The sequence below is a fragment of the Cryptomeria japonica genome, chromosome 5, assembly GCF_030272615.1.
Source record: "Cryptomeria japonica chromosome 5, Sugi_1.0, whole genome shotgun sequence".
NCBI lineage: Eukaryota > Viridiplantae > Streptophyta > Pinopsida > Cupressales > Cupressaceae > Cryptomeria > Cryptomeria japonica.
The window spans coordinates 238,148,028-238,171,648 of NC_081409.1; the positions used below are offsets into that span (position 1 = coordinate 238,148,028).

A 23,621-nucleotide genomic window follows, 5' to 3' on the forward strand; every position below is an offset into this window, starting at 1 on the left:
AGAACTATAAAAGTGCTTTGTTTACTTCAACTGCCAATCAATTGCAGTTTCAAGGCAACAACAACAGGCAGAAGCAGCCCAGAGCAATAGAATCTGTGCAGCAAGAACTTTCAAGCAAGTTTCTTAGGACAGTTCTATAACATTATACCATAGAACATAAGATCTTTTAAAAACTTTTTTTAAGGATGAGAATTATGTGCTAAATGAAAGGAAGAGAAGCTGAGGTGATGGGTGCCTTCAATTCGAAAGGTTGAGTAATTAATTGCCTTTACAGTCAATAAAACTCTGAATTCTTCCCAAGAGAATTTTGCCTTTCCAATAAAAAGGAACGTGTAATCTGTAATCTACATGTCCATAGAGTGTTCCTAGGATTTGTGGTTAGATCATGCGGGGAACTCGGAGGAGCATGACCCTGGTACAGATCCCCCTCACTACAATAAGGCAGCACATAATTCTAGTGTCAACGTCACAAGGTCGTGATTTAAAGATAATTCAGTGCATTTGAGTGTAACCTATGTTTACAGATCTTAACAATGCAGTCCAAACTTACTTACATTGGAGGTAGCCCCTAGCCTCACCCAAAATTTACCAAGCCAAAAACATATTGTCCATAGAACAAACAAATTCTTAGTGACGCTTACATATTCCAGATGAATAGAGATTAAATTTACAGAATAAAAGAGTGGGAGTTTGGTATTCACTTGACTGTGGCATTCAGCATAGACATATAAGAATGGGAAGATATAAATTATATAAGACAAAGGGACTGCTTTCAGGAAAAATCTTGAAATTAACTGCTTGTCGACAAAGCCAATTCCAAATCCGTTCTTGCCTTCTCTAAAGCATCTATTAGTTTTTCAGGATTTCTTCCTCCTGCCTGTGCAAAGTTCTGTCTTCCACCACCACCTCCACCACATAGTCTAGCAATGTTTCCTACAAACTTCCCCGCCTGTAGTCCACACTTCACGATTTTTGGACTAAAAGCTGCAACAAGGTTTACCTTCCCATCTGTAGAAGAACCTAAAACTATGGCAGCAGGATCATTCAACAAACTCAGAAGATGTTCAGCTGCTGCTTTGAGAGATTCTGCATCAAGATCGTCCATATTTGCAACAAGAACCCTGCAATGCATGCTTAAAGAAACTATAAGTCAATGAATTCCATGAAGTAATCAAATTGCAATCAACAAAGAATTCTTATTTAGCAGCAATTGATGCATTTAAGTCTTTAAGATGCAATGCATGTAAGTGATGTAACACTTACAGCATATTAACATTGGAAGATGCCATTTGGCACAACTGCATGGTGCAATGGACACATCACATGAACTGACTTTAAACAAAAGAATAACCCCAAATGCATCAACAAGATCATACAGATGATAAAAATAATGTCTATATGTGTATGCACATTGGTAATGGAATTAGTACCTAGCTTCAGCAGTTCCAATCACAGAAGCTGTGTGTACAATCATTGAAGCTTTCATAGTGGCCATTTTTGCTCGTAGTGTTGATGTCTCATTTCTCACCGTTCTTAGCTCTTCAAGAAGATTGTCCACCCTCCTTGGAATATCTTCTACCTTTACCTATAAAAAATGAATCTTTTCAATGTATATGATTACATTCAAAAACTGCAGCTTACACTTGACATTTTGAGGATGAAATCGATATGCTGAGTGCTATTTTGTGAGAAAACATTTAATACATGTAAATAACTAATCTAATTACAAAAGTATTCTTGGAAATTGTAAGTGTCTAATAGAGTAAATCCCATTTTAAATAGCTTGATATAATAAAGAAATTAACAAATCGTGTTAGACAGGTTACATGTACAAGGTAATCGTTATGCTTCTACACAAAGCCTATAGCGGTTACATGATTGCATGCAATTCAATACAACTAGTAATGAATGTTTCTATCCATATTTTAACGCAGTTTCACATTGTTTGCCAAATTTTATCATTAAAATTCAAAAAACCAGCTAACTTGATAAAAAGGTTAAATATAAATTTCATTTAAAATTGCCTCAAAAACACTATGGCCCAAAAGTCTTAGAGATTGTTAGAGTTTTGATTGTTAATGAAAATATAAAATGCCGACATCCATTAGGGTTTCTCCTCTGTGTTTTTTCACTTGTGACTGCCATTGCTTTCCATCAACATTTGTTATGAGGTCCTGTGAAGATTTGCTGTGGGAGAGTTGTATCTACAGACTACAGCCATCTACATTTTCGTATCATTCTGTGGGTTTTATGCTGTGTTCAAAGTTACTGGTTTGCCATTTCAGTCAATGTTTATTTGAAGCTACTGTGTTGCTTTTGTGAATCTGTCGTTTTGTGCTGTGTTGCTTTTGTGAATCTGTCGTTTTGTGCTGTGTTGCTTCTGTACAGGAGCTGTAATGAACCTCTGAATCTATACATGATCCTCATTTATCCAATCCTCAAATTTGTTTCTGTTTTTTGTGTATGGCAGTTTGTTGATTAGATCTTTGTACAACTGGCTGCTTCTCATTGGTTGGATTTATGTCTAGTCAATTCCCCTTAAGGATCTTGCTACAATGATATGAAATTTATTCTCATTTTCCAGTCCATCTTTCATTGATTCTAAAACTAACAGGGGAATGTATTTTTTTACAATATTCAAGTCTGCAATACACATAAACAGAATGGTATTTACTACTCAGGAGGGCTCTTTTTGGTGCACTCACTCACACATGCACACACATTTTTTAAATTTTTTCTTTCTATTAAGTACATTCATTTTTGTGATTCCCATGTCTCTAAGACTAGTAGCAGCAAGAGTTAAAAGAAGCATTGGAAAGCTCACTTCACTAAAATTTATGATGCATGATGTAATAGTGAGATTGCAATAAGTTCATGTAGTACTCCTTTATGTTGCAGGACAAGCAGGAAGAACAACTTAAATTATATTAAACTATGGTAAACATATGTCAATTCTGAAACTTGTAAATATTAGTGTCACATTGTTTAAAGCCATCCCTGATTCTTATTTCTAAATTATACAGACTAATAATTATTTTTCATCATTCCATGTACATACTACTGCTATGGAATTCATTCTGGAGACAGCCAAAAATCAAATTACAATCCATAGAACTACTTACATAAGCTTATGGTTAGGGCACATTGGAAGTGGAAGAAGGGTGCTTAATCACCCAATATGCTAACTCTATGCAATAATAGATTTCATTCATAATATTGATACCTTGAAAGTAGAGCATAGCTGCTTCACAACACCATCTTGGGAGTTTACATACTCGATAAAAGCTTCCCCAGCAACAGCCTCAATACGCCTAATTCCTGATGCAATACCCTGTTCTGAAATTATCTTGAAGCCACGAATCTCAGCAGTATTACTAACATGAGTACCACCACATAATTCCTTGGACACCCCAGGAACCTCAACAACTCTAACCTGGTAGAAGAAGCAAATCAAAGAAAACATACTGTTAAAGTAATTGACAGCAAACATTAAATAGTAGAATTACTAAAACAAGCCACTTTTGACAAATGGTACAAAAGGGCATAGTCCCATTTAGCATTTCATCCACTGAAAATTGTTGGTGTGCTGTGTTAATTAATGATTCAATAGTAAGTGTAAGCACCTCCTTTAATAACAGTCAAGGAGAATATAACATTAAATATTTGTAAAGCACTAATCAGACCTTCAGAACCACCCATAAAAAAGAAATGTCCAGGATCAGACCATCCAGATAGTAGAAGACTTAAGGTGCTATGCGATCATCAGATCTTCTAAGACAATTATTGTATAATTACTGTTTTATCCAATTGAAGATGTAATTTCAATCTTTGTGTTTCCAATTTTCATCCATCTTAATGTGTTTTACACTGCCAAAATAATTGTGTTAGAAGAAATGACACAACCACACAAATTTCAAATGGTCATAGTGTTTCTGTTTACTGTGATTGACACATAATTAACAGGTAAAAGAAAGGTTGGGAACAATTAATTGGAGATTAAACCAATGCATACAATCAAAAGATATTGCTTGAAATTTGTCTAAGTTACCGGTTTTGGTATGGGTACTGGGTATGGTGGTACAGCAAAAAAACAATTTGGGTACAGGTACGGGTTCAACTATATATATGTATGTTCAAATTATAAATTATAAAATATAAAAAAAGTGATGCTTATAACTGTCGATAAATATAATATTTAAATACCTCATATTAATAATTTGCAAAAAAGAAAATACTCATATATTCATATACATAATTTGTCAAATTAAAATGTCATTACACAACGAAAATTCAGAATTACAATAAATATTTAATAGTCTTCATATTGTTCTTCATCAAAAGCATCAAAGTCAATTGAACCAAATCAATTGGAGTGCCGCTCCCACTAGCTGTGTGTTGACGTGTATTTTGTACACCATCATACACAGAATAAAATACCTAAGGGTATCTTATCCTCTCTTGAGAAAATAGTCTCTAACTGCTGAAGATCTGCAAAAAGGATCAGTTAGATGGACTCCAAGGTTCTTTTAGTGGGGTCTCCACGTGTGGACAAGCTCCAATGGTATGATGTGATTTGCTGGGATCACAAGGGGACTTACATGTGATGATTGAACTTCCGATCTGCTTTGCTGGACACAGGCTCTGACTAACTTGGATTAAAAAATGGAAAAAGGATGGGGGTGAAGAGAGGATCTAATCCTAATACTAAGAATGTAGGAGCAATGACTTGATTTTCTGATGAAACTCTAACTAGATCTTGTTTTGACATCAATGGAACATCTACACAAGACTAGTGCGATCTTCTAAGGGAGCTTTATGATGTTCAAATCATCACCGCAGGCATAGATACCATCCAAGTTGATGCATATCAATGAAGAGGCAACAAATTGAAATTGAGCTTAGGCTGAATGATCCAGTTGACTACGCAAGGCAAGTCTGCAATCAACAAACTGCTAGTAGTATGGATGTACGAATTCCACCATTAATCAATCGCATTTCCTCCATTCATCTAATCATTTACCATCTAGGATTGAAGACTCAACAAGAAACCATGCAAATTGCAAGAAAAACGACATATTTCACCATTACTTCAATGAAAATGGAGTTTGTTTACAATCAATGGCAACAATTTCTTGCCTTGTCCTCCTATTCTACTCTAATTGCTATTCTATCAACTATATTCTAACTCTTCCAACTATTTACATGCTATCTCTAACTTATTGCTAATTAGCTCTTTACAAATGAAATGTTTGGGCTTATATAGTGCCCACAATACAATTTGATGGCTTAGATCAATTCAAGATCAATGGCCAAGATTTTACAATGAAAACCCTAATTAGGGTTTGTTACAACCATTACATAACATTTAATGTTTGACCAATGATAAAATTGTATTGCTTGGACACATGTCCCTTTTAGAAAAATTGACCAATGGATAGCCAGGGTAGGTACATCGGAGTTTGTGCCACCTTCCATGAGTTAAGTACATTGAATCTGGACATGCTGAGATGGACTTCACTGATTGGAGAAGTGATGACTAGGACGCCACCTCATTTGACACTTGTAACTTGGTAGATATTCAACTTGATGTTGTTGAGAAGCTTGCTTTAAATAATCCATCTGGAACTATTTACTTCTTCAACGAGCCCTTTGTTCTAACTCCTTGTGTCCTTGATGTGCAGGAAGATGATGTACCTCGCCTTGGAACGCTGGATTGAAAGAGGTCGCCCATGTCCTGGCTTGATCGTCCTGGCGAAGACCGTCCTTGATTTTCCTTGAAGAGACCTACATTTGATGCCTACACAACATTTCAAAATTAGTACCATGATTTTGCAATACATAACATAAATTAGAGAGCAAATTTTAGGAAACTTAATGATAAGTCCTTTATTAATCATTTCCTAAAAATGACTCTTGAGCTAAGGCAAAACAAAATTCCAAAATTCAAAATTAAGGAAATGACGATGAACAATTCAAAATCAAGACAATAAAACCAATATCGCCATACCTCAGGAGAGAGCTAACTCTAGAATGCAAAATGAGGAATTTGCCTAGGCAAAAATCAAAATTTAAAGCCTTTGACTTGATCTTGAAGGATAATGAACGTCCTCTTTATTAATTTGCCACCCTTGGAATCTTTGATGTGTTCTTCAATGTCCTTGGCAAGTTCGCCTAACTTGAAACTTCAAGTTCGCCTCTCCTTTGGATAGTAGTTTCGCACCACCTTTGATTGAATTCGCTCCTCTTCTTGAATGATAATTTCGCCCTTCCTTTGTATGAAATTCGCTCCTCTTTTGCCTTCTCCAAGTTGCATATGAGAGATGATAAATGATGATGTGAAAATGAAATAAACACCTTCCTTTATAGGCGCTCACCTTCATATTGACCTTAGGCCGACTTTTTGCAAAATATAGCAATTAAAACGATTTTTAAATAAATAATAAAGGCCGACCTCTAAAATACCAAGCGCTCCCTTTTGATTTTTATTAAATTAATAATTAATTATTAAATGCCTTTATTTTTAATTAATAAATTTCGATTTTTTACAAAGGCAAAAATAATTAATAAATACATACCATGCGCTATTTAAATGCTTTTAATTAAATATCGATTTTTTCTAGCATTTAAATAAATTCAAAAAATGTGTTTGAGCGCCAAATTTTGAAGATGAAGGATACGTACCTCATCGCCCTGGTCCCTGACTGAGGGATAGGAGCGATCCATTACCTTGGTCATGATCCTTGCATATTTTACGTCCAAGGTGTTCATTTCTACATTGAATTTGCCATTTTCCTTGGGATCTTCGAACTTGATTGACTTATCCTTGCGATTGAATGTCCTTTTGATTCCCTTGGACACTTGGAACGTGATCAATTTTCAAGATTTAGAGCCTTTATGCAAATTTCGCTCTGGTCCCTCCCTGAGGGACAGGAGCGAACTGGGAATCTTGGTGTAAATTCTTCAATGTTAGCAACCTTTGATACTTTGCGCTTGATTAGGACGCCTTAAAATGTCTTCACCACCTTGTATTCGAACTTGGAGTGTCTTGAACTTAAAGGAACGGCATCATACTTATCATATCGCCCTGGTCCCTTGGAGAGGGACAGGAGCGATTTTGCTCTTGTGGGCCTCATTTCACTTCATCACCTTCGAAAATTATATTCAACGGATTCGCAATGCCTCCTTTCATTCATTCATGCCTTGAGATCGGTTGAAATTTGGTGAGAAAATCATCTACAACAAAAATCGCTCTGGTCCCTTGGAGAGGGACAGGAGCGAACTTAAGCATTTTGGTCCTTTGATGGCATTTGGTAATCTTCAATTTGTCTTAAACGCGTTCATCTCGCCTCCTTTCTTGCCTTCGAACATAAAATTTGCTTGGTCTTTGTTCAGGACGTACCTTATGAAGAACTTCGCTCTGGTCCTTCAGTGAGGGACAGGAGCGAATTTGACCCTCTAGGCAAAACTTCATCATTTCATTGTTTTTGATCAAGTCTGGATGTTCTATCATGCTCATTTCGTCCTTCACCATGCCTTTGATGTCTCGATTCGTCCAAACAAGGTCAGGAATGGCTCAACTAAGCATTTTCGCTCTGGACCCTTGGTGAGGGACACGAGCGATTCGCCTTGGTCCCTTGGAGAGGGACAGGAGCGCATTTCGCTCTGGACCCTTGGAGAAGGACACGAGCAAAATTTGACTTTTCGCACTCTTTATCAGGATAATTTTAATGGAATATAACATTTAAGTATAAGTGAGATACTTTAAGTTATATTCCATATATACTTTCAGGATGTTTGAGAGTGGTTTCAGACCTCCAGGAGTTATATTGCAAAATCTAGTTTTTGGAGGTTTTTTCAGTTTCCAGACTTAGTCAAATTTCAGGATCAGGGCATTCCAGACTTAGCCAAATTTCAGGATCAGGACTTCACTCAAGCCGGACTTGCTATCCTATGTGATCCCCTGGGCGACGCTTCAAGTTATATTCATTTGATAAAATGCACCTCTTTGGACCTTTTCACATCGTCAAGACGTTAAAATCTTGCAAGGACAAAGCAAAATTGGATTTGTAGCTCCGGTCCTTCACTGAGGGACAGGAGCGATTTTTCCCCTGGAGGCATTTCTGTGCTCATGAAAATCTTCAATTTATATTCAATGGAAAGATCTCGCCTTTCTCCATCACTTCCAATTCGTAATTCATCTTGACCCTGCAGGAATAGTAAAATATTTGAAAACGAGCTCCCGTCCTTCACTAAGGGACAGGAGCGATTTTGCTCCTACAGGCCAAAATAACATGATTTTACACATTTTAACACTTCACAAGGCGAAAACAAATCATTTGAGATGCCTAGGATCAAAAATCAAAAATGTCAAAATTTGGTCAAAAATATTCAATTGGACAAAAATTCACATTTCATCTTCAACACTTAGACAAATTTAAGCTCTGCATCAACATTCCAATTGAAAATTAGACCATTCTGGCGAATTCATTGCATTCAAAATTTGCATTCCAGAAAAGGAAAATCAAAAAGCTCCCAAAACTGACTGGATTTTGGTCCGAAAAGACGGTAATTAGAACCCTAAGGCTTGACCCTAAATCCAGACAACTAACAAACTAACAAAACCCTAGAAAAAGCAAAGCAAAAACGAGCAAAACGAGCAAAAAAACATGGGTCCCCATTTGCAATGGGGCGATGTGTGAAAACGTCACAACACTGTGTCACATGCAGAAGTTGCCTCATCTATAGAGACTTCGGCAAGTTGTGCAACTGTAGCATCTAAATCAGCACACTCACAACTTAAATCCCAATTCTTTGTCACACCCTCATTGTATTCAGGTGTCTTATGTGACGAGATGAAGGTTGAGTGTACCTAGACCAAATTCTCAACTTTTTTTGCACTAAAATGGTTGCACTTAACCAAATGGATGGAGTATGTACTCCAATTCCACTCAGCTGAAGAACTTGCAACCTATTGAATTTGCATACAACATAGTATTTAATTTTATAAATTCAAAAACATAAATTATAATATTATATTATTATAAAATAATATATAACATAATAGTCGAGAATAAAAAATGAGAAAAACAAAAATTAAAAAGATACATACTTGAGAGAGAATTTTAATTGCAAGAGGCTACAAGAAAATAGAGCCTTAACCATGTATGTACCACCATTCATGAGCTCCTTTCATGTATTTATCTCGAAGAGAGGGAACATCATGATTCCTTGAAGATATGAAGTGGCCAAACTCACTCAAGACAACACTTCAGATATCTTCATCTAACAATATCCTTCTAAATGTAGTCTTGTAGCCAGTAGCTAACTCTTCATCCCTACATGGTAGCACCCTCCTCAACAAAGAAATTATCTATTTGCTATAATATTTTGGCAACAAAGCAAATGGTAAGGATGTAAAGCTGTGGTCATCTTGTTTCAATGCTCACCTATTATACTGCCTTGCTAAAGGTCTAGGAAAATTATCCAAAAATCTGTCAACTCCTTTGGTTACAGCCAAGTCATCTTAAAAGGAATTTGTGGGTACTTGGTTTCTATTTGATTCTTCTCTGGCATGCAATTGTACAGTAAATATTGTGTTCTCTCTTATTTGTGAGTGCGTCTGAGTGTTCAATTACTTGTTATTCAATTCTTACAAGTTCATAAATTAATCCACAACAAAGAATACAAGTGATTCATGAAAGATTTAGGAAAAGTTTCTTAATTCCAATCAAGGATTAAATAGTGGCATTCAGTTAACTCCTAATAATCAAAGAACAGCATATATGTGGCATGATTAGAAAGTTTACAGGGAGGCATGTTTTACTCATTGAAGGATTGTGCAGTGTGTGAATGAAGCAGATGACAGCCATTAAAAAGGTTGTAGAAACATCAACATTCAAATATTTGTGTTGTTTAATTAGCCGAACTGCACTGAAAAAGTGACGATCTGATTCTAATAAACTAAGCTATGGAATATCACTGCTAGTTTACAAATTAGTGTGTTGTTTAGTAATTTGACACACAGGCTTCCTATGATCATCATTTCTTGTCACACAAAATATGACTCTCGTAAAAGGTTGATATTAGCCCCTTTCATGCCTATGTTCAGGAAGAACAACTTGAAGGACTTTGACAGCTTTTCATGTACTCTGTGGAATAAAAATGCATTTTCTCAAAATACGCTAATTTCCTTCTAAAAGAGAGTTTCACTGAAATTCTAATAACATAGCTTGAGCAAAGAGAAGAAAAAGAACCTCATCTCCATATTTTTCGCCAAACATTGCAATGGCCCCTGCCTGTTTTGCATCACTGAGTGGCATGATTTGTGATTGTAAAGGTACAGCATTACCAATCCAAGTATTAACCAGTGACTCTACTTTGGTTATTTCATGCTCTGACATTGGCCTGTGCAAATTAAAGTCAAATCTAAGACGATCAAAAGCAACCAAGGAACCTGCTTGTGACGTTTCATTCCCAACAACTTTCTTAAGGGCAGACTGCAACAAATGTGTTGCTGTATGATGAACCTGCACAAACAAGATGAGAATAAGCTACAAACTCAATTTTTAAAAAGGAGTTATCATGGCTATTTTATCTTTCATAACCAAGAACTCATGCATTTTGAAAACAATCAGAAAAAATAAAATAATGGACACTGGAAGCCATTAACAAACAGATATCATTGATTAAGCTGCTGGTCTCTTCTACTCTGCCTTGACTGGGCAATGCTTCTAATGACTAAAAAAGTTTGTGACTTTATAATAATCTGATGAAATGCTATTAAAGTCGAATTAATAGCATTTAGATACGTTGAAAAGAATCCAATGCAGTTAATTTTATTCTTTGAAGTAGCGACTTAGACCTGATTATATATGCACAAAATACAACAATGCAATCTATAATAATTCAACAAAAATGCAAAGTAACTTAAATTACAGAAAGGAAATAAATTAATAATCAAGTCCCAGTTTGTACAAACAAGAATGTCCTACCTTTGCTCTTTGCCTTAATATAGCATCCACTGCAGCATTTACTTCAGTACCAACACTTATTTTCCCCTCTTTAACCAAGCCTCTGTGAACAAAAAGGCTTCCTCCTGACTTTTGCACATCAATAATCTCAACAATACTTTGGCTAATATTTTCCCCACTTCCTTGCAAAGAGAGAAATCCATGGTCTCCTATTTGCCCACCTGATTCAGCATAAAATGGTGTCTTGTTGAGAACAATCTCCACTTCATCTCCCTTTGAAGCTTCTGCTACAGGGATTCCATTCACAAGAAGGCCCACAATTGATGCAGAACATTGGAGGGTATCATATCCTAAGAAGCTAGTTTCAGAAATTCTATTTGTAAGCTCCGAAATAGCACTCCCAACTGAAAGCTTAACAACATTGTGAGCAGCTTGAGACTGCCTCCTCTGAATGTCCATTTCAGCTTCAAACCCCTGCAAATCTACACTAACACCTTTCTCTTCAGCAACTTCATTTGTAATCTCTATGGGAAAACCATAAGTGTCATAGAGGATAAACACATCCTTTCCTGATAGACATGGCCTGCAATTATCTTTGCCCTTCGCACTCTCTAAAGCTTCACATAGCAATTGGTCCAGCAATTTTTCTCCTCTTTCTAATGTCTGAACAAACCTTAGCTCCTCTCTTCGCAACTCCTCAAGTATGCGATCTGAACTAGCCTTTACATCTGGGTCTATATTTTTGCTCAGGTCAATTACTGTTCTTGCAACAATTGGTAAGAAAGCCCCTTCAACATCACCTCTACCATCCCCTTTGATCCCAAGCAGACGGCCAGTACGAACAACTCTCCTTATCAGCCTTCGAACAACATAGCCTCTACCTATGTTTGATGGAGTCACACCATCAGAAATGAGATAAACAATGGCACGCATGTGATCTCCAATGACCTGTAAAAAAAAAGGCAACTTTTTCTGACCTATGTTGTCTTCTAAAATATACAATAAACACTTCTGTATGTTGTACCAAACCAGTATCATAAACACATGTAGAGTTGAGGGATGGGCAAAAGCAACCATAACTGCATTATCATAAATCCTTTCAGAGCTTAATTCATGGTAATTTGAATTATATAAAACATGAGCATAATTCCTAGTAATCTGTGGAGATTTACATGAAAATATCCACCAAGACAGGCTCAAAAGTCATGTTAATTTCTGGAAAAGATTATAATTTACAAACAATGAAACTTCAGTACAAAGGTATTACGTACCTTCAAATGGGTTTGTATACGATTATCAGCACCCCCATATTTCACCCCTGCCAATTCTGCAGCACACTCTACGATGGGGTAGATTAAATCTGTTTCGTAGTTATTTGGAACCTGTAAAATTTCACTCCAGATTAAAAATCAACAAACATGCTAGAGATTTTCAACTGATGTTCATATCCAAACATATATTTCAGATGATCAATAGTAATTTAGTCATTATACCCAATCCACACGATGCCTTACTTTCAAGGACTGAACTTAAAGATACACTAATACATTTTCAATGCCCACACATCAACCATGTCTTTTTCTTGTAAGATACAGTTAACTAATTTTCTTCCCTATTCAAAAGCTAGATTACATTATTATACGAACTACAGATTTTCCTAATATTGAATAGAAAGTGTGAGATTTTGCCAAGATCAAGAGCTCAATGAAAAGTACAAATCATAGGACAAGAATAAACTGTATTTTCATCAATAAATAAATGATCAATTGTTACATACAATGAATATGAGCCTGCTTATATAGGCAAGGCTATATGGATATGTGAGCACACAAACATAACATGTGGCTCAATAAGAAACAAGGGTAGGTAGGGATAAGGAGGGGTAGGTAGGAGAAACAATATAATATTCCACATGAGGTGGATCACCCACCGAAGGTGGAATTATCACTCCACAATAACTGGATATGATAGAGTAATAACAAGATCACACCATAAAAGGTGGAAATATCCTACAACACACTATCCCAATGTGGCACAAACACCCAAGTGTCTCATACCCAAACTACCATGAAATGCATTATCCTAAGTAAACTTAAGTAAAGTGTAATGATATCCAAGATGAATAATTAATTACAGCAACACCCCCCCTTAAGTGCAACTTAGGGGAATGCACTTAAGTCTACAATGCAACTAAGCAATGCAAGATGGCTCCCGACTACGAGGCCATATTAGGTACCCATGTACAAATGCAAATGCAAGCAAACCAATGCAATGAAATATCTCACAAAGCAGGGAAAGAGAGAAAAACCGCATGGGAAAAAACTCCCCCCCAAAAGAGAGATGATGAAAGCACACAATGCTCTCAATTATGAATAAGAGAGAAGAAGAGAGACTAGGTAGCCCCCCCTCAATGTAGAATCTGCACCACTGGTAGAAGCTCGAAGATGAATGAAGAAACTGCTCCATGAAAGTCGAACAATGTTCCTCCCCTTGGGAAGAAACAAAACCAAAGGTGTATCCATGAAGTCTCCCCAATCATGAAGGGAAGATGTAGGAAAAAAACTCATGATGAAAGGAATCTCTGAAAACTGCTCAAGTGTCCCCATGTCGATACTGAAAGTTACCCCCTCCAAAGGTGGTGAACGACTCCACACTGCTGAAAAAGGCACTCCAAGATCTAGTGGAGAGCAATGTAGAACAAGTCCCAAAGACTCACATGTCTCCTCTAAGGATAAAGAGACCTCCTCCAACTGTTGTACATAAGAATCCACAATCATGTCAACCTCGAAAGAATGATCATGTAGAGAATGAACAAGAGGGTCAGAGTCTTCCGTCGCAACAATCAAAGAAGGATCATCTTCATCAAAGAGAAGATGAATATCATCAATGATGTCTCCCAAATCTGCAATGTAGGACTCCACAAACAAACCTGCAATGTCGGTCAAGTAATCATCCCAAGAAACTGAAGTTGGAAGACAAGGTATATCCTGTTGCACTGAATCACAAGAAGGCAAAACTGTCGCACTATCCGCATCATCAGGTGCAATAGGTGATGTGATATCAATAGGAGGAGATGAAACACAAGGCTCAAGAACGGGGTCACATGTGAGAATCCCCAAGTTTAAGTACCCAAAGTTCTTCTCAAAATCTGAATCATCATGTGAAGAATCGTCACATGTGAAATCATCCTCATCAACAAAATCTGAAAAGGAGTATAACCGAGATGCATGATCCACCACCCCACTCGCAACGATAGCTCTACTCTCCAAGTCTCTAATGAAAACTAACTCAGGTGTGAACTCCACAATTCTCTTTGTTGCCCCATGTGTGATTTGATAGATGGAATGGAGATTGTTTGTCAAATGGGGTACACACAACACATCATTGAAGGAGTTATCCCCAATGGCAATAGATCCTTTCCCAATCACATCCATATATGTATGATTGCCCATCAAAATCTACGGCATGGTGCAAGGCTTAAATGTAGAAAACATAGACTGCGAAGATGCCATTTGATGCTTTCGCCGAAATGTTGATGATGGAACAAACTAAGTTGATAAGAATGGACATTCTTAAGACTTCTAAGTCTCAAGCATTAGTGGCAAATCAAGGGAACAAAGGAAATCAAGGAAAGGACAACTCAAACAAGAAGAAATGGCAATCAAAGCCTAAGGACAAAGCACCGCCTTCTCCACACCAAGGAGATTCATCCTCTTCCAAGAAGGACAATTCACCAAAGGAGAGACCTACTTGTGCCTATTGTAAAAAGGTTGGTCATGAAGAGCATCGTTGCCATTCTAAGAAGATTGATGAGCTCACACACATCCTCAAAAAGCACAACATTGATTTGCCTCATGCCTACAAGAAGGAGGACTCATCAACTTCCACTTCCTCACATTCAAAAGGGAAAGGGCAAGCATTCATGGCTTCAACAAGTGGGAAGACTCACTCTTTTGGGACAAGAAAAGGAAAAGCTCTTTGTGCTACTACAAGTCATGATTCAAGGAGATGGCTTCTAGATTCAAGGGCTTCTCATCATATGGCATCTTCGCAGTCTATGTTTTCTACATTTGAGCCTTGCACCATGCCGCAGATTTTGATGGGCAATCATACATATATGGATGTGATTGGGACAGGATCTACATGTCATGATTGTACAGTTTATTCTTGTCCTATATTTCTGATGAGAATACAGTTTATTCGTGTCCTATATTTTGTCTCTCTATTTTGTACTTTTCATTGAGCTCTTGATCTTGGCAAAATCTCACATGGTATCAGAGCCTAAAGGGATTCTTTGATTAGTCTTTTGGAGACATTTTGGAAGGCTTCTATTTACGGATCTGAGGTGCTGCTATTTTTGGAGGTGTCCTAGAGCAATTTCGACATCACGGTTGAGTCCAGAAGGCCGTTTCCATGAAAAATGAGTATAAACTCGACCTATTTTGATGAAAATCAGATTTCAAGCTTGGAGGGATTTTTTGTCCAATTTGGACGTACGATACAATTTAAAAAAATATATATATATTATTTTATTTTCTGCGAAAAATTTTATAAATATTTTTCATTTATCGTAGAAAATATTTTTTGGGGCATATCGTATAAAGTCTTTGTTAAAAAAAATAAACGAAATTGTTGTTTCAAGGGAAGTTGACCCCACCCTCCGATCGTATCCATACCCTACCTCAGTTTGTGCAGGGTCGTACCCTACGTTTTCCGGCGCTCCAAAACTCCCAGCCGCCCATCCTCCGGCACCCGTGGTCTGCTCCTTCGCTGCCCAACGGCTTCCACCTTCTTGGCGGCTCCCGCCGGTTTCATTCCAGCGTCGTTTCTCCCGCGATGACCAGAACCTGCACCCGTCGGCATCTTCGTCGTCCAACCGTACTCCTCGGTACCACCTGTACTGCTACTGACCTCCCACTATCCACCAGCAACTTTCTACCAACTTTCTACCCGCCACCGACCGCCGTCCATCGCGTCGACGATCTTCCTCCAGCGGCGACCTCCCTTCTTCCGGCCGCAGCAGACTATCGGGTTCTCCGGACCTGCCGATAACCGGGTTCTCCAAACAACACCACTACCGATTTCCAAGTTTTATGGTAACAGCATCCGCCATGTGGCAGGTGGCCATTGGCCGCGGTAAACAGTACTCTAGTTAGTGCACAATCAGCACCCTGTCACCTGCCACGTGTTCTGCCACGTCCGCAGTGACGCCACATCATCATGTTGTACAAACACGTGTTCAACCACGTCACCTGCCACTAGCGTCGCCACGTCATCCCATCCGTACGACACGTCAGTTGAACCAGGCAATCAAATTTCACCACATGTCAAGTCCGTACTGAACAGATGCCAAGAGGGTGGAGGTGAAGTTTTTTTTACGACCACACGAGCGTCAAATTTAATCCCCTCATTTGCTGACATCAGCGCTACGTCAGCAGTATTTTGAAATATTTTACCCCCCTCTCATTGAGATTTTTGATTTCGCAGTTTGACTTTAGGAGGCCGTAACTTGCTCATATTTGCTCTTTTTTTGGTGCAATTTTTTTTGGGGGGGGGGCTAATTTTTTGTGCTCTTCGTAGTGGTGGAGGAATTTTCTGATTTTGATGGACGGATTTTTCACAATTTGCAGTTTTTGATGACTGTACCTATCTAATCCTCAATTTTGCAACTTCAAAGGCTTCATTTGGGGTCATACGACCTCCTTTTCAGGTGCCCTTTTTTTTTTAAGTGCATAATTTTTCGTCTACTTTCATAATCTGCCATTAGTTTGCAATGATTTTGAGAAGAAATTGTACTTTCAGTAATTGGTCAATTTTTAAACTATTTGGTACTTGTATTTTGCTTGGATTTCAATTTAGATCACTTCAAAGTATTTATTGAAGTCTCTTATTGCCTATTTGAGGCAGTTGTACAGTTGAAATCAGAAGTCCACCTTGCCTTGTTTTGCAAGTGGCCCACTATACATGCACTAAGTATAAAGTGTCAAATCATCATTTTTGGGGGGGTTTCTTGATTGAGTAATTTGGGGGGGTGTCTTGTGTGATTGTGCCTCTCTCTATCTTGTGTTTTTTCTTTTTGGTGCTATGGGTTCTCCTAAATTTCCATTTTTAACTCATAATTATGCATCATGGAAGATAAAGGTATGGAGTAAACTAATGGAAAAAGGACTCATTCATTATGTAAATGGAACAATAACAGCACCACCTCATCCTAAGGCTGATCCTAATGCTCAAATTGAATGGCTCACTAAGAATGCTATGGCACTTGGAACATTAAGAAAGTATGTATCAGATGACCTCATTTTTCACATTGATAAGTGTACTACAAAGAGGCTTGGGATATTTATGACAAATTGTATGGCCAAGTTGATGAGATTAAGGGCTACAAGCTTGATAGTGAACTCACAACTTTAGATCCCAAGGATTTTGATACAATCCAAGATTTTGTCACAAAAGCAAATGAGCTAAGAGCAAAGCTAAAGGATTGTGGAATTGACAAAAAGGATGTTCAATTGGTTTATAGCTTGTTGGACAAGCTTCCATCAGAGTATGCAGCCTTTGTATCTAGCTTTCACACCCATAGGTTAGCTCAAGGTTCCTCTTATACTTCTCCCTCATTTGATGCATTCACGGAGATGTTGATATGAGCAATCTAAGTTGACCGAGATAGGGATTCTCAAATCTTCAAAGTCACAAGCATTGGTGGCTAATAAAGGGAATCAAAGCAATCAAGGAAAAGGCAAGAACCAAAAGCAACCTAAGTCTAAACCACAACAAGATGGAGCACAATCCTCCTTTCCACAACAAGGTGATTCCACATCCTCACCTAAGAAGAAATCTAAGGATAATCTTTTTTGTGCATATTGCAAGAAGTCGGGACATGATGAACATCGTTGTTACAAGAAGGATATTGATGAGTGGAAGAATCTTCTTGAGAAGAACAAAATCAGTTTGCCTTCTAGACTGTCTACATCAGCTTCTTCTTCAAAGGAAAAGGATCACTCTTTTGGGACAGATAAAGGAAAGGGACAAGCTCTTTGTGCTACTACAAGTCATGATTCAAGGAGTTGGCTTCGAGATTCAGGGGCTTCTCATCATATGGCATCTTCGCAGTCTATGTTGTCTTCATTTGAGCCTTGCCACATGCCGCAGATTTTGATGGGCAATCATACACACATGGATGTGATTGGGAAAGGATCTATTGCCATTGGGGATAACTCCTTCAATGATGTGTTGTGTGTACCCCACTTGACAAACAATCTTCTTTCCATCTATCAAATCACACATGGGGCAACTAGGAAAACTGTGAAATTCACACCTGATTTAGTTATCATTAGAGACTTGGAGACTAGAGCTATCATTGCGACTGGGGTGGTTGATCATGCATCTCAGTTGTACTCCTTTTCACATTTTGGTCGTATTGATGAGGTTGATTCTTCCTATGTTGGTGATTCAGATTTTGAGAACTTTGGGTACTTGAACTTGGGGATTCTCACATGTGACCCCGTTCTTGAGCCTTCCATTTCATCCCCTATTGATATCACACCACCTATTGCACTTGATGATGCAGCTAGTGCGACAGTTTTGCCTTCTTGTGATTCAGTGCAGCAAGATATTCTTTGTCTTCCAGCTTCAGTTGATTGGGACGACTACTTGACAAACATTGCAAGTTTGTTTGTGGAGTCCTACATTGCAGATTTGGGAGACATCATTGATGACATTCATCTTCTCTTTGATGAAGATGATCCTTCTTCAATTGTTGCGAGGGAACACTCTGACCCTCTCGTGCATTCTCTACATGATCATTCTTTTGAGGTTGACATGATTGTGGATACTTTTGTACAACAGTTGGAGGAGGTCACTTTATCTTTAGAGGAGACATGTGAGTCTTTGGATATTGTTCTACATTCTTCTCCACTAGATCTTGGAGTACCTTTTTCATCAGTGTGGAGCAGTTCACCACCTTTGGAGGAGGTAATTTTTAGCATCGACATGGGGACACTTGAGCAGTTTTCAGAGACTTCATTCATCATGAGTTTTTTTCCTACATCTTCCCTTCATGATTGGGGAGACTTCATGGATACACCTTTGGTTTTGTTTCTTCCCAAGGGGAGGAATGTTGGTCAACATTCATGGAGCAGTTTCTTCATTCATCTTCGAGCTTCTACCATTGGTGCAGGTTCTACATTGAGGGGGAGCTACCTAGTCTCTCTTCTTCTTCTTCTTCTTCTTCTCATATAAGGGGGACTTTTTCCTCACATGGGGTTTTGTCCTTCTCATTTCTTTGTATATAGTTTTCATCTCTCTTTTGGGGGGAGGGTTTTTTTCCCATTGGATTTTTTCTCTCTTTCCCCGCTTTATGAGAGATTGCATTGGTTTGCGTGCATTTGCATTTGCACATGGGTACCTAACATGGCCTCGTAGTCGGGACCCATCTTGCATTGCTTAGTTGCATTGTAGACTTAAGTGCATTCCCCTAAGTTGCACTTAAGGGAGGCTGTTGGTGTAATTATTTATTCATGTTGGATATTATTACACCTTACTTAAGTTTACTTAGGTACATGCATATCATAGTAGTTTGCATATGAGACACTTGGGTGTTTGTGCCACATTGGGATAGTGTGTTGTAGGAGATTTCCACCTTTTATGGTGTGATCTTGTTATTACTTTATCAAATCCACTTATTGTGGGATGATAATTCCACCTTCGGTGGGTGATCCACCTCATGTGGAATATTTTATTGTTTCTCCTACCTACCACACCTATTTCCTACCTACCCTTGTTTCTCATTGAGCCACATGTCATGATTGTGTGCTCACATATCCATATAGTCTTGCCTATATAAGCAAGCTCATATTCATCGTATGTAACTTTTGATGATCTATCTATTGATGAGAATACAGTTTATTCTTGTCCTATATTTTGTCTCTGTATTTTGTACTTTTCATTGAGCTCTTGATCTTGGCAAAATCTCACACATTTCAGAGGTGGATTCATTCCAGAATTCATAGTTGCACTAGATTGTTCAAACTATTCTGAAGAAGGATTTTACAAGATAAGTATCAAATTTGTGAAGTTGCTACCAATCACAAATTTGCAAGGAGTTTGGAAATTTAATATTATTTTGTTACATTCCTGGGATGCCATTTTGTTGGATATTCTATTTGGACGTCATGGAAATCAAAAGAATATTCCGAGCAATTTAATTTCTTTGCTATGTATGGGTATAAACTGAATATTACTTCATTTGCTTCTGAGTGACTTATGTGTATCATTTTGGAATTGAATCAAAAGCTAAAAATTAAAAGATTAATGTGTGTAACTTTATAGGAGAGGTTGATTTGCTTAAGACAACCCAAGGATGTATTTGCATATGTTCTCCAGTTGGTCAAGCACTTAGATGAGGCCATTTTCAAGCGTTTTATGGACTTAGGCATTGGGAAAATTGTGATTCATTTGCTGGCGTTGCGAGAACTAGGGCAGCATATATCTTTGTGTTAAGGGAAGTTTATGCATTACTTAAAGAGCTGACACCCTCATGTGTCGATTAATATTTATTTCTCATATCTATATTTATTTCTCATATCTATGCCAGCCGTACTACCTTTCTAGCAAGACGTGTTTAAAAAAAGTGCCTGGCTTTCAATCCTTAGACACTTGTCTCCTTTCTTCAATGTGTGGGAACTCCCAGTAGCAGTGAGTTGTACATTTGGAGGCAGATATCTTGCACGGAGCAGAAGATGACTTGGGAAGTGATATTTCAGACTTCAATCATATCCAGATTCAGCAGAGGATTCCAGAAAATACATATCGTCTTCCATTCACTGGCTTGGACTCTTCATTTTCAGACTGAGTTTCACTTTGTGCCTTTGCTTTTGGGATGCCAAGTTTGAGTAGCTTCCGGTGGTCATTTTGAGGGGCTGAGTCCTGAATATAGAGTTTGTGTGGAATTCTTGATTCCTTAAAAACAGCCATCTACTGGACAAGACTCAATACATTTCCAGCTTACTGAGTTTGCTATGAGTTAATGATCAGCATTTCTGAGTGCTGCTATTGCCTTTGAAGACTGATATATGCATTCTGAGTGTTGTAATATTCATCTTCGACTGGAACTTGCTGTGAATTAATCAGAATAATATTTACCGATTTAATGCATAATAGTTGCTGCTTGATGTGTAAGGACTGCTGCATCTCTATTTTCTGATTATTATTTTGTATTTTCTGAGTTCTTGGAGCTGTCATTCAAAGAGTTTTAAAGCCAAATATATTCTGTTGCAGCAAAATTCTGTTTCAGTATTTCATGAGCATCATGTAATGTCTGAAACAAGGTATCTTCAAATCAGAAAATCCATGGTCTATGTCAGCCTTTGTTTTTTTAATATACTAATTTTAGCTCCTAGTCTATCTCAATTTTCCTCATCCATTATTTTTCTAATTTATCTCCACCATTGATCAAATATCAAGTGAAGCATATAAATCAAACCCTCCATCAACTCGTTTTCCTTAGAGCGCATATCCTAGAAGACTATCTATTAAACAAGGGAAAGAACGTTATCAAGAGAGATCATTATCAAGCACAAGAAGATCATTACCAAGCAAAAGAAGATCATTATCAAGAGACATCATTAACAGGAGAGTGTCATTATCTACAAGCACTATCTCATATCTACTATCATCTAGCTATCTTATATATCCATTACTTTTTAGCATTATCATCAAAAGATCAAGCTATCATACCATCATTGTGCTACCATGGTATGTTATTTTGAAGAGCATCCACAAATCAAACATTCAAGCAAATATCAAATAAACAATGGAGTAAACTAAGGTCTTCGCATGGAATAACTGTTCATTGTTTGAAAAGTTGCACACACACAGATACTAATACGTATACAGATACGGATATGGATATGGGTACGGTATTGGATATGGCTACGGCTATTTTTCGAGACCTCTCATTTGGATACAGCAGGATACAGCATTCATAGAAAACACATACACAAATTTAACACAGTTTTCTAAGTTATTAAAAATCTATTATTATATGCACAATAATTGTCAAATTTAAATCTAAATTAAAACTACACCAAATATATGAAAAATATGACCAGCATCAAGTGCCACACCAAATACAAGATCGGTAATAGAGTTCAGCTACCACACTTGAAGAAGGAAAGATTCATAGATCCTCACAAGAAGGTCAAACCACTCCACTATGCACTCATATACCATCACCAAGTAGGATGGAGATAACACATTTGATCTTGATCTTCCATCCTACCTTGTTTTGATTGTTAGGCATCTATGTCTACATTTTCCACCTTTATTAGATGCACCAACCATAGCAGATCAAATCCACCCAAAAAGGACTTCAATCCTATTTGTAGTGTACATGTAAAAGTAGTTTAACTTCAGATTATGGATTTAAACATCAAAAAAACAAAAGATCAAGTTATACCTATCTATAAAACTGTCAAAGTGGGTCAAACCACCCAATGTGGGAAATGATTGATCAACATTCAGGATGATTAGTTTCTTCCACTAGTTACTCAAGTTGGCACAATAGAGACACTGTTGCTTCTTAAGGATGGATGACTAATCTAATCAGATTGAGAACTGTGGTAGAAGCTCGCATTAAGAAGAGTCTCTAAGTCCCATCAATGTGTCAGTGCCAGTGCTAGTGTCAATGCCAAAAAGTCTCATGCTAAAACTCAAACGGACACCAAGAATCTAAAATGACTAGAGACGAACAGTTTTCTCTTCCATAATTGTTGTTCTCCATCTCCTTCATCAGAATTTATAAACATACATATAGTTCAAGGCATGAGGGATTCAACCTCCTATTCTATGAAGTTTTACATGATAGGCTTCAATGTAGCCTTCTAGCCTTTTAGACAATTAATGAAGCAAAAAGAGTCATCAAATATTTGGTGGTAGAAGAAAATGAAAATCAAATAGAACTGTCTCATCCACCTTCTTCAGTTTCAGAGTCCAACATAAAGGCTTTAAAACTTTTGATACAAGTGACCCTCTCCCTCCTCAAACTAGAGGTCAAGTCCTTTTCAATGGGTCAATTTCTTCATCAGTTGAAAGCAGCATATATTGTTAATAATTTTACGTCTGTTCTCACAGATTTCTGTACAAAACAATAAAATAATAAAATTCTGAATTACAGTTGTATTTGTCTTTTTTATAAATGATCCTTTTCTTCTTGTGGATGATCATTTTTTGTTTATCTATGCATTCTGTCTGTTGTTTCAAAATCCAGTGTGTTGTCCCCCAAATTGCTCCTGGAATCAGGATCACCCAAAGATTTAAGGAAATCTATTTTACAATCTAAAACAGAACAGTGGGGAATTCTAACTCACTGAGAGTAATCACTTTTTGGCAGTGGCAAATAAAGTTTTTGTTCATAACTAGGGTAAACAAAAGAAAGAGGGTCAATCAAAAAGCTTAAGGTTTGCTACAGAATATTCTTGTCAAAAACCATGGTCTCATTCTCTAAATTTATAATTAGATGATACTTTTAGCTGCTGTAACGCATATACATTTTTGCCCAGTAATAGGCCCTCAGTACAGCTGATAAGGTGGTATGTAGCTCAGTTTTCGGCCAGATTCATATATAATAGAGAATTTAGAATTTACCCTCCT

The 23,621-nt window shown here is 37.5% G+C and overlaps 1 protein-coding gene across 5 annotated transcripts in view; it reads right to left on the reverse strand.

Annotated features, from left to right (window-relative positions):
* Positions 1 to 290: 290 nt before the first annotated feature.
* LOC131028807 (alanine--tRNA ligase, chloroplastic/mitochondrial) overlaps positions 291 to 23,621 on the reverse strand; it is a 61,663-nt gene continuing 38,332 nt past the window's right edge. For 4 of the 5 annotated variants that reach the window (XM_059221377.1, XM_059221375.1, XM_059221378.1 and 1 more), the window contains 6 exons: positions 12,242 to 12,352; positions 10,992 to 11,918; positions 10,254 to 10,526; positions 3,224 to 3,433; positions 1,431 to 1,585; positions 291 to 1,133 (listed from right to left, as the gene is read on the reverse strand). In XM_059221377.1, the coding sequence (XP_059077360.1) occupies positions 791 to 1,133; positions 1,431 to 1,585; positions 3,224 to 3,433; positions 10,254 to 10,526; positions 10,992 to 11,918; positions 12,242 to 12,352 (2,019 nt within the window). In that variant the 3' untranslated portion in view covers positions 291 to 790. The remainder of the gene's footprint in view (positions 1,134 to 1,430; positions 1,586 to 3,223; positions 3,434 to 10,253; positions 10,527 to 10,991; positions 11,919 to 12,241; positions 12,353 to 23,621) is intronic. The other variant, XM_059221376.1, reaches the window with a different exon arrangement.